Genomic DNA, 12,036 nt, shown 5'->3' with positions numbered 1-12,036 from the left:
CAGCCCCTAAGAGAGTGGGACCTTAGCCGCAGATAGGTAACTGTGACATCTTTTCTGATTAGCTGACGCAGCAGGCCAGCTCTGCAGTGTTTAAAGGTATAAAAGCAGTGGATGTGGAAATGGCCCCTGGGGTAACCGGGTTGAGACAGGCGGATCTGTCAAACAGAGTGGACGCATCAGGTATAGAGAGAATGAGAGTGAGAGCGAGACTGAGGCATCAGAGCGCTAGCTTCTCAGGTCCATATGCCTGTCACCCAAGGGCTTACCAGGAAAGGTGAGAAGGAATAAGAGAACAGAACATATTGAGGGCTATGCATCAGAGCCAGAAGTGCAGAGTGGGACATGGTCCAGCCTCCAGCCAAGCATCAGCCTGAGGCAACAAGAGGATGCCCTAATGGGCTCATACAGGAAGCCATTGTCAGAGGAGAGGTCACGGTAATTGGCTGCAAATTGCACTCCAATATACGCCCATGAGAACCTGAGCCAGCGGCTTCCATAACTCACGTCATTTCAGGGCTGTCAGCCGGAGACACTGCCGCACCATGGCAGGAAGAGGAAAGGAGCTTCCTCTTATCCAGAGGAGGAATTTGCACCAGTGACATTAGGGCAATAATCATACATCACCTTCTAGTCGGTACATACAGAAATGACCACTGTTAACCTTTACAGCGTTCCAACAAGAAGGGCTTGTATATTTACACTCTGACTCATGCCACAGATATTAGTGCACCATCCAGTGACCTCCTAATACTTCAACACAATAAATTCAACCATTTCCACAGTGGTAAATGTTCTCCTCCCAAACAAAAAGAACTGTACTTATAATCACTCAGAGGTCAAGCCAAGTCATAGCGAAGCCCGGAGGATTGTTTATCTGGTGCCCTCTTATCAACCCTCCTGCTTTTTTATCTGCTTTTATCACAGTAGGCATGAAGAGGGCTACACTGCTTCCTGTTTTAGGTTCTCTCTGAACCACGTTGACCCTCTGACCCTCAGGCTTATCTCGCACTTTTCCGAAAAGCCAGACGCTGTGTCTAAATCCCCCAACCATTCTCTTGTAGTCTCTCTTGTTGTTCGAGGGAGGTTCTGTGCTATTACTGATGGGTGTGTGGGTGTGTTTCTGTCTGTGTTTGTGTGGGTATGAATGCTTCAATAGCCTGTATGTAAGTGTTATTTCCCAATTTGAAGGATTTTTTTTTTATGATGACTAGTTCTCTCTCCAGAGGTTTGAATGCTCTTTTGTTATTCACTAGATCCTTAGTGAAACAGTAGGATTTTGAGACAGTGTTTTTTTTTTTTTTTGTATGGTTGAGAAAGCTCTTAGCTGAGACATTTAGCTATATGGAAAATAGTGTCATGCACTGAAACACCAGCAAAGAAACACCAAATATTTAGTAATGGGATTCAGATGCAGGGTTGGCTCTATGAATCTCATTAAACGGGCTTTGAGCTTCCTGCCTCTCCGAGGAACATATTCAGAGCTATTTTAATAATGCCCAGGTCTTCATCTCTTTAACAGCAAAAGAGCCCCTGCGTTGTACTGGATACATAATTTGCACATCATTAGGAGCCAATAAAGTGTAGATTGCTGCATGACTCAATGACTCATTTATGTCTGCACCATGCAATATTAGCAATCAACAGATATTTGTTGCTTTTCCTGTCCATTTAACGGCTTCTGTATTCGCTCACTTCAATCATGTGCTTTATTGTCTTTTTCTCTCCTTCCCCTTTTCCCAATCTTTTTCTTCTCTTGCCTTTCTTCTACTTCCCTCTCCTGCAGGATTTGGCTTTGTAACTTTCGAGAATGAGGATGTGGTGGAGAAAGTCTGTGAGATTCATTTTCATGAAATCAATAATAAAATGGTAAGTCAGTTTCACTTCAATTTTTTTTTTTCAGACCAGGGCAAGGATTAATATTTGATTGCAGGCACTGAGTTGGTTGTTATAACAGCTGCTATGCTGGGAGACCGGCTGGGTGGTCTAGAAGCAGGGAAGCAGGGAGTCGTCCCTATTCCCTGCCATCCTGGGTCTGGGCTATGGCGTGATATTGATGTGCACTGGCCACAAAGCATGAAATTGTGTCTTGGTGCTCTGTCCACCAGACTGGGAGAGACAACCTGTCTATTACTTTAGCTGCAATTCCCTGAACCAATGGGAGCTGGAAGAAGAGCTGGCATCCATTTAAGGGCCTTGTTAAAAGCGTATGCTGGAAAGATTGTGGGGAGATTTAAAAATCATAGCCTTGGCAGCGTGAGCATTGTGGTACTTGACACCCTGCTTACTGTTTTATAGTTTCTACTGAATTTTTTATTCGATTTCTCACCTGCCTGGGGTTTTTGAATGAATGGTGCATGAGGGACAGGGTTGCGACCCTGAGGCTAAGACGGTAAGGACACCATTTTGACTAGCTAAGCATTCCTTTGACATGCACCATGTAGCAATAAATTCAGTGCTATTTGAGAGCTTTCCACTCTCGTTTCACTTTATCACCAAGCTGCAGAATTACTAATGAAGGCTAGAATGGAATTCCTTGAAAGTAAAATAAAAAGGCTCTTATAGGCCTCAAACATCTGACTTGTCAGACTTGTCATAGCAACTGACTTGCATCTGTAAAAGCCATAACTATAGTTGCTAGCGCCTTTGTTAAGCAACGAGTCCCCATTCTCAGACGAAACAGGGCTACACATGGAGACTGGATGCTGTCTACAAAACCCACATGCACACTACAAGCACATTATTGATTTTTATATAATATTGCATCAAATTCCCTCATTGTTCAGGGAGCACCGAGCAAATTTATCCTTTTTTTCTTCAGTCGATCTCTCTGAGCAGGAAACTGGCTATCCATCGACTGGCAGCATTAAATTGGACCATAGGGGGATTGCATGCATCGTTAGTACCAGTTGGGGAGTTTAAAGGGAAAAAAAAGCCGTAGGACAGGGTGGAGGTAGGGAGAAAGATTCATCTGCTACATCCATTATTGGCTTTCATCCATCTAAAAATGACAACTCTGTTATGTTTTTTTTTTTTTGGCCAACTTGGACAATATGTTGAGTATTAGGCAGTAAAAGCAAGGAATGAATTGAAGGCGAGCACGCTGGAAATCAGTTCTGAAGCATATCCCACTGTTTCTCTGTGTTTGCTTTTTCCTAATGATATCAAATGCTGTCGTCTAGTTGCTTTCGCCAGAAAGATCAAAGTGGTCTCTGAAGCATCGTTTGCTCGCAAGCTCTGTGTGAATATTTGACTTGCTAATTCATCCATGGTAATATTGTTATTATGATGAATATTTCGCAAAACGCCAGTAATGATCTCCCTCTGCTAGCAGAGGTCCAGCTCGATACGTACACTACTTGCTTGGTCTGCAGCCATCTCCGGAAGCACCATCTGTGACCCACTAGCCCTGAGCTTTGGGTGAGTGGAGGAGCTCTTTTTAGAGAGGCTCTGATGACCCAGAGAGGCCACTCAAAAGCTGCCAGGGCTCTGGAGGGCCTTAAGTGGCTCTGAATGGTTCCAAGCACAGGAAAAATGGAGCATCCCAGACCCCAGGCTTGCCGATCACTTCTGGTGTGGGACGAACAAGCCCCGGTAAAAAAAAATTAAAAATCAAGAGTCTAGAGCAATGGAGCCCTTGACCTGATCTAGTCTAGTGTAGAATAGAATCCTAAACCTTATGAAATTCTTTTATTTTGTAAAAATTGGCAGAAAAAAAAATAGAATGAATGTTAGGATTGGTTGATTATGGGCTATTTTTTAAATATGTGCATAACATAATTATTTTAATTTCGATGTTGCATTAAATATTGGAAGCTATATTATCACTAATTATACAATATAGTATATTATACTACTGTATATATCTATTAATTTCATTATTCTTTTTCTGCTCCTGGATGATTATATATATTTATGATATAAATGCGTGACAAGTGGAAGATATTTCATTTTAGGAACGCAGGTAACTCTCAGCGCTTCATATGGTGACATAGAAAATGTCACGGTTTCACTTCGCATGTGAAGGGTTGTCCCAGGCCACCACATATACGCTTAAACAGATCAGATTGTCTAATTTGAAAAAAAGAAAAGCACCTGATTTAATTTTTTTGTAAAAAAAGTACATGTTTGAGCTCCAGCATCGACTTGTTCTACTGGTGAGGCTTAACCATGTCCTCTTTCATAACATACGTAATAACGTGTATTAAATTTGGTCATGGTGTTTAATGGCACCTGCAGATGTCATAACAGCTGGAACAAACACACTCAAAAATTTTGAAACTGTTTTTTATTCTAGCGTGTGTCGGTTTATATACATTGCTGTCATAAGATTTATGTCTGACATCATAGAAGGTCAACAGTATATACTATCACTTATCAATGTGTTATATGAAGCTAATATTAAAGTTGATGAAAGCAGCCTGGGTTGCACCTGATGGAGTAACCTTTGTAGGGGAGTTTTATTGGAATAATATCACTTACCTCATTGTCCTGTTCTTCTTTAACGGACACACCCACGATAACTATATCTTTCTTTAAATTCTCCTAAACCCACACACAAACAACATCCCCAACAAAAGTTGCACAGTTGAACTCAAAAACAAACAGTACAGAAAGGTAAATGATAAAATCCTAATATCCCTCTGTAATATTTCTCTTCTTGCTTTGAGCCTTGTGCTGACGTTAAACACGATCACACTCCTGGCTCCTTTCTTCCGTCGTTCTTCTCCACACTCTTGTGTTGGTGGAGGTTAGGAGGTTAACAGTGGACAGGCTTGATGAGAGCTCCAGTTCACCTGTTTTTTTTTTCAGACAGCTGTGAAACATCTGGACAGCTAGGCCACCTCTGTTTCTGTGTTCCATCTATTGGACAATGGCCAGAGCATGAGCTGCTACTGGAGTTGAAGGAAAGCATTGACCTCAGACCTGTGTGTTTGAGTGTGTGTGTTTGTGAGTAAAGAGGTGTTCAGTACTAGGCTAATTTTAGTGCAAGCTAGAAGTCAGGAAGTGTTATTTATAGTGTGAGGGCTGTTTGACACCATGGAAGAAGTGACTTCATCCTGACGTGGAATAAAATCTCTGGGAGTCCTCATCGACACATTATAGTCTGTTCTCTCTCTCTCTCTCTCTCTCTCTCTCTCTCTCTCTCCATCTCTGTCTGCCTTTCTGTCTCTCTCTCTGCACACCCTGTTAATATTGAAGGTTTTTGTGAGGTTAAACAAATAAACCAAACTTAATCAAGTCAGATCTTTAAAGTGATATAGCAGACAAGAAAATGTAAGTAAAAAATAAAAATCAACATCTTGATTTTTTTTTACCCTTCCTTGCAAAAATTCTCTATTAAATTGTGAGGAAATCTCTTGTGCCTAGCCCTCTTTAAGTAATTCCAAATGTTTCTTGATAGCATTTACATCTTGGGTTTGTGCTGAGCCATTACAATACATGGATCAATGGTTTAGAGCTATTTATTTGTAGACTTTGTGCATTGTGTCCTTATTGTACTAGAAGGTGAAGTAGTTATTTATCTTCTACTATCTAATAAGGCTTGCCTAGAGCTCCACACCCAACTGAAGAGAAGCAGTTGTATAGTATGATGCCGCCACCTCCGTGTTTTACCATTGGATGTTTTCTAATTATGAGAAATGGCTTTTGTCTAGCCACTCTGCCCCACAGCCCAGACGTGTGAGAGATTTGTGTCACATGCAGGAAGTGACCAAAAGTGATACAAGATAATTTTGCAGCTCAATTTAATGTTGTTTTAGGTCTCCAGACAGCCTACTTGTCCTGGAGACCTTGTCCATTGTTTACTTGTCCTTTTATTAATTTTAGAGGGATGTCCTATTTTTTGGTGATGTTCAATTTCTCTACTTGTTGATGGTGATCTTCACGGTGCTAGCTTCTGTTTGTTCAGGAATCGCTCTGTGTGTATCTGTTTTGCCACATAAGTATCGGTAAGTCAGTAAAAAGGAAAAATAAATCAGGAAAATGGAAAAGCAAACTAAAGGCAAGCAGTCTTTCAGTGTTCCTCCTTTCCCTGCTTTATCATGGGAGCACTGCTCCCAGGAGTTCTGGAGAGATGGAGTCTGTCTCCTCCTAGTAGCTCTGTGCTGGCCAGGCCGGCCATGGTTCGCCGACCTGGTGACCCTCTAAAACACCCTCCCTGGCAAATTACTCTCAGGTGCGATCTTCTGTCTCAGGCAGGGGGCGCCTTGCTTCACCCTCACCCTGGGCTGTGGAGGCTGTGGCTGTGGCCCCTCAGGGGGCACAGCTCTTAGCCACTAGTCTCTCAGCTAAGGTGGTAGAGACCATTCTCCAATCCAGAGGAGGTCTTATGCCGCAAAGTGGCACCTATGTTGCAAAGGTCGCCAGTTAGATCCAGTTAACAGCTCAGTTGGCCCAGTGCTGAAATTTTACCAGGAACAGATTGCCAAAGGGTTGTCTCCTTCCACCCCGAAAGTTTACATGTCAACTATTGCAGCTTATTATGCTCCACTTGCTAGCTTCTCACCCTTTCTGTGAGCCCCTTCTGTCTGGAGTTCACCCCAGGCATGGCCAGTGCCTTCTTCTAACCCAGGCTGGGGTATGTCCCCAAAGTGCCCACTGTTGTCCCACAACCAGTCGTGCTCAAGGCATTCTATCTGCCGGTGATGCAGTGTCTCGTTCCCTCAGGGAACCAGGGTTACCTACGTAACCTAGAGACAGTGCATGGTATGTCTTTTGAGCTTCTGATAAATACTTTTTAACATTGAAAACCTGTACCTCTTCTGTAAGCTCTTTACGGACTGTGGTTACAGCAGTTGGAAACAAAGAAAAGGTCAAGAAAATTGGCTGGTCAGTGGGATGTTTAAACTGTTTAAATTCACTGTATAGATACATAATATACATTTACCCTAAGATCATTCCCCTTTTTATTTCTTTTGGTATATATTTGATCTTTGGTTATAGTTGTACCAATCACAGACTTTTTTCCCAGATGGGTTTTTTTTTTTTCATATCTGGGCTTTACTGAGTAATTTTCTGCTCAGTCACTCCCACCCAGTGTGTGTGAAGAGCGACGCTGTGCCATGGTGTTCCGTGCCTGTGCCAGTCTGATGTGAATTCTTTCCTCGCGTCCTCCACACCAAAGTCCTTACCTCCTGCAGGCAGTGTGGAGATTACCACTCTCATTTCCTCCAGAGCTTCCTCTACCTTCCTCTCAGCTTGCTCTGGATGCCCAGCTAGCCCACTGCCTGCCTGCTGCGACTCGGCCCATTAGCATGTATGATAAGTGACGAGAGTGTCGGCTGGCCAATTTGGCGTCTACCTCGCCACGCTGAGGGACTGGCCTGCAATATCATAGAAAGATAATCTACCGCTGTGAGGAGAGTGGAAAAGAAGTAGCAGTTTAGGACGAGAGAAAATCTTTCTTTTTCTCTTTCTTCCTTCAATGAAACCAAGCCTTTGAGGCCGAGTAAAACGTCGACAAGCCTCGAAACCAGCCTTCTGTTTATCTACAATAAGGATGTTAAATGCTATTTAGAAATGGATCATTTGATTTGTGCCCTGTAATTTGTCCAAATCCTTTTATCTCTTTCTCTTTTTTTTTCTTATCCACTGTTTTATTACCACTGCCATCTTTGGTGACTGTAGGTGTGTTTACGCTCATGCAGTAGTGTCTTAAGAGTTATTTGAGGTAATAGAGGGGGATTGTGATATTTGAAAGGATCACAGTAATTTAGTCGGTTGTAATGGAACATGGTACTTCTGCAGTGCTCGCTGAGATCAGAAAATGTCAAAACAGGGGAAAAGTAGACATTTCAGTGCTTTTGCCTCTTAAATTACAGGGAATAAGAACGAGGGAGATAAACAGAGAGAATAGAGAGTGCGCAGGGGAAATGTTCTCTTTGTACCTGACCTTGCTGAAACAACACAGTGATAAAGAACGATATCATAGCGATCACTGGGCATTTACAGCTTTCTAATATTGCATATGAAATAGAAGCTGTGAGGATCATTTGTTTTGGATGTGCAAATATAGCCACCAGTTTCAGGTTTCAGCGTGTGGATGCCGTTTTCTTTGTAAGGTTCAGTAGAAACAGACATTCTGTTTGTGGGGCATTAAGAGACTCTGACAGGCTTTTTCTTTTTGTTGGCAAATATAGATTTCCATGTCAGAAGGAAGAGCTGTAAGTGTATCAATAATGTACGGAAGCCCCAAGTCTCCGATGTAATTTCATTCAAGTTGCGATGAATTATGTCTCGGTGTTAAGCTGCCTCCGGGCAAAAAAGAGCACAGGGTTTGATCCTTTTTTTTTTCATCCTGGATCATCTCTGTTTTATCTGTGAGAGCAATTCCACCTCCCAAAAAAAGATAAATAGTAAAGCGTGATACATTTGACCCCTTGTGAAAGTAACGTCAGATCTGTTTAGTCGAGGAAGCTCTAATGATGAAGAGGGAAGCATTTATGATCACAGAGGCTGTATGAAACAAAGATTAATATTAACAGTAGGAGCATCCATTTCAGCCTGAGCTTCTGTCTGCAGATGGTTCTTTCGATTTCTAATGTGTGGAGTTTATTATGCCTTCTAGCTTTTAATCTCATGGGTTGGAAAGATGGGTCATACAACTATATTACAATCGAAAAAGTGTTGGTACACAAAGAAGTCGTTGACAGGGATCGGCTGGCTATCATGGATGAATGCACTATTCGTAACTCCCTCGTTTCTTCACTGGTACATGATTTCTTCACTGGTACATGATGATAGCACTCATAATGTAGTAGTTTAGTCAGCTGAGGTTTTTTTAAACAATGCTATTGTCATTACAAAGCATATTGCATCCAGCACCAGTTCCCTTATTTTTATTTATTTATTTATTTATTTTTACCATAAATATATCTACCAGGTTAATATATTTGGCTTTATATAAATATATGGTGTGTTTAGTTTATTCCCTGTATGGGTGCTGGTATAAAAACTTACTTTTGCAATGGAAATGAGACTGATTTCCTAGCCAGTTCTTGACGATGCGTATGCCGCTGCTGGGAATCCTAACATTGTCATTTTGACAGGGCTGCTGAAGGTGTCCTTCGTCCAAGGACTTGCTTGTCTGGGAGGCATGTTTATTTATGGTATTTGGTTAAGTGCCTTTCATGTCAGACATTATTTGGTCACCAGTTCTCAGGAGGGAGACGGTCAGCTGGTTGTGCAGAGCTACGATTCTGCAAGTTGAAAAAAGTTCAAAGGAGTGAATTAGGCTTCTAAATCAGTGCTGCCTTTTTTGCTCTGCGTGTCTAATTCTTTTCTAACATACTTAATTAAAGAAAAGTAAATGTGCTTGATGTAGCAAAATGTAGATGTTCTTTGCATAGCTGATTACAATTTTCTTTTATTCAGTTTATGAATTATTACATTTCAAGAGAATTTGGAATTTAAATAGCAGTTTTATTTCAGTCCAGGCGGTGGTTTAAGACAGAGCCAGAGTCAAAGCAGGAAGATTTTGAAAAGATTCTTTGCCATTTCTTTTCACCCTCTTCTCAAATAGCAGTTTCACAGCAAAGTGACATCACTTGTCAGAAGGTCATTTCACTGGTGGCAGCAGATTAGCAGATTGGATCTGTTCCGTATCTAACCAGCCAGCTAATAAGCTGACCGATCTCCTGCCGCCCTGTCTCACACCTCAGCCTGTTCACTTCAACCCGCCACTAAGAACACAGACTCTAATGGCCCTCTTTGTTCCATTACAGCACGGCTGCACTTGCACCCTTCATTTTCTGATAATTAGTCCGCCTACTGAACTCTTTTTCTTTAGCTATTATCCTGTCTGTGGTCAACTGTAGATATTTAGCCCCGTGCTCTCCTGCTGATTTCTATCCATAGGTTAAGAGTTGGATGAAAGGCCAGGCAGTTAATGTTAAACATGGGCACAAAGCCAGCAGGTAGATATGAGTATGTGCTTAAGAGTGCACTCATAAAATAGCTACTTTAGAAATAAATACTGGCTAAAAGGTTTGTTTTAATGAAGATGGAAAATGAAGTACTGGGAGTGCATTTGAAATGATCCTGTTTTATAAAATATTATCACTCTGAATGCTTCTAAAGGTGTTCAGATATAGTTCAGGTTGTATGATTATGTACACCATCAGCTTCTTATGTGCTTTTGTGAACATTCCATTTCACATTTAGCCCTTACTTGCTGTTTTCTAGTGGAAGATTTTGGAGTGGGCTTGTGGAGATTCACTCCCAAATTGCCACAAGGGTGTTACTAAGATCAGGCACTGATGTAGGGTGAGGACGCCTGGGGTGCGTTAAGCATTCCAATTCATCCCAAAAATCTTCAGTATGGTTGTGGTCAGAGCTCTATAGCAGGTCATTTAAGATCTTCCACTCCCACCCATGTAAACGATATGTTGATGGTGGTTTTGCGCACAGCTTGTTTTGTGCACAGGGGCAGTGTCATGCTGGAACTGGTTTGGGTCTCCTAGTTGAAGTGAAGGGAAAATTTTATGCTACCACTTCCATACAGTTGTGTGCCACATGTTCTGTGACAGCAGTGGAATGAATAAAATCATGCAGATACAGGTCACATCAACCATCAGAGTGTAGAATCAAATCTGATCTCAGTGATGTTAACCGTGACATGGTCAGTGATGTTTGATGGGCTGGTGTAAATTTTTCAGACTTCCGAGGATTCTCTAAACAACAGGCTTCTAAGTTTACAACGAAAAAAAAAAAAAACAAACAAACAGAAAAAACATTCAGTGAGCGAAAATACTATTGTCAGAAATGTAGTAGAATAAACAAATTACTCCAAGCTGACTGAAAGTATACAATAATTCAAATAACCACTCTTTACACCCATGGTGAGCAGAAAAATATCTCAGAAAAACATTTAATTTTCTAAGGACATTACCAGAGAATGTAGAATGCATTACTTAATTAATCAATTAAGTGATTAATTAAGTATTTAATTAATTAACTAATGTATCATATAATTATAAAGTAATTTCATTAAAATTTTATAAATGTACTACTAATTACATCTGCACAATTAAAGAACCATTAGGTATTATTTATATTACATATACCATAAAAGAGGGTTAATTACAATTGAAATAAAATACTGCAGTACGTTAATTATTAGTATTGTTTTTTTTTTTTTTGCTATAAAATCTAAAACACAAATGTTTTTAATGTATTATTAATTTATTATGTTTGAAATCTTTTTTTAAATGCATCACAATATGCAATGCAGCTATGAAAAAAGTTGTATTGCCTTCTAGAGTTATGGTAAAGAAGCTGATTTGTTTGGAAAACGAGTCAGGTCTCTGTAAATAATTTATTTTTTAGTTTTCTGCAGACTGATAAAGTATCTACATGAAAATAGAAAAGACAATGTGCTAAACATATTTCTCTTTATCTACCAATTGCTTCGGCGTGAGCTTTTTAAACTTTACTGCTTGAGGAAATGTAATTAAACAAGTACAAAATCAACTTTTGTTTCAAATTAGCATCAAGCTAAATGAAACACTTAAGTCTGAAAGTTATGTGAACAATCTTCTGGAATTCTTCGACCTTGTGTGAGCCTGCACACACGATCTACGTTTGCATTAAGATGAACTCCCCCTCCACTTTCCATTATCTCTACCCCCCTCAACCCTGCCACCTTCATCCTCCCAGCATCCACCTCAGGAGAGTTTGCTGCCCAGCCCTGAGCTTTCACATCGTTAGCCGTGAGGTTCATATTTCCATTAACGAGTAAAGGAGCTCATCAGTGGCCTACCTCAACCAGTTGGCTAATTAGTTATGTAATAATGTGGAACAGCAGTCACGGCTCTTAACGGCACATTGATGGCAGGCAGATCAGAAGCGAGTCCTTTCTGTGCCCATTAGCAGCACACCAATTGTATGAGGCTTTGTCGTTGAAACCACACACTGATATAATTACACGCGTCACACTCCTCTCACGCGTGTGCTTCAACACTCTACTCACATCTATTGTTTAATTAAGGCATGTTGTGTTGCTAAGAGAGAAGCACTTTATATGTTTCTCGGCCTCTT

General features: G+C 40.9%; 1 protein-coding gene across 7 annotated transcripts in view; it reads left to right on the top strand.

Annotated features, from left to right (window-relative positions):
* The window catches only part of LOC124394376 (RNA-binding protein Musashi homolog 2), a 229,593-nt gene that overhangs the window by 162,456 nt on the left and 55,101 nt on the right, over positions 1 to 12,036 (top strand). For all 7 annotated transcript variants that reach the window (XM_046862530.1, XM_046862528.1, XM_046862531.1 and 4 more), the window contains exon 8: positions 1,784 to 1,866. In XM_046862530.1, the coding sequence (XP_046718486.1) occupies positions 1,784 to 1,866 (83 nt within the window). The remainder of the gene's footprint in view (positions 1 to 1,783; positions 1,867 to 12,036) is intronic.

This window comes from Silurus meridionalis, chromosome 12, assembly GCF_014805685.1.
Source record: "Silurus meridionalis isolate SWU-2019-XX chromosome 12, ASM1480568v1, whole genome shotgun sequence".
Classification (NCBI taxonomy): domain Eukaryota; kingdom Metazoa; phylum Chordata; class Actinopteri; order Siluriformes; family Siluridae; genus Silurus; species Silurus meridionalis.
The sequence above is the reverse complement of the archived record's forward strand: the minus strand, read 5'-3'. Positions and strand labels throughout refer to the sequence as shown.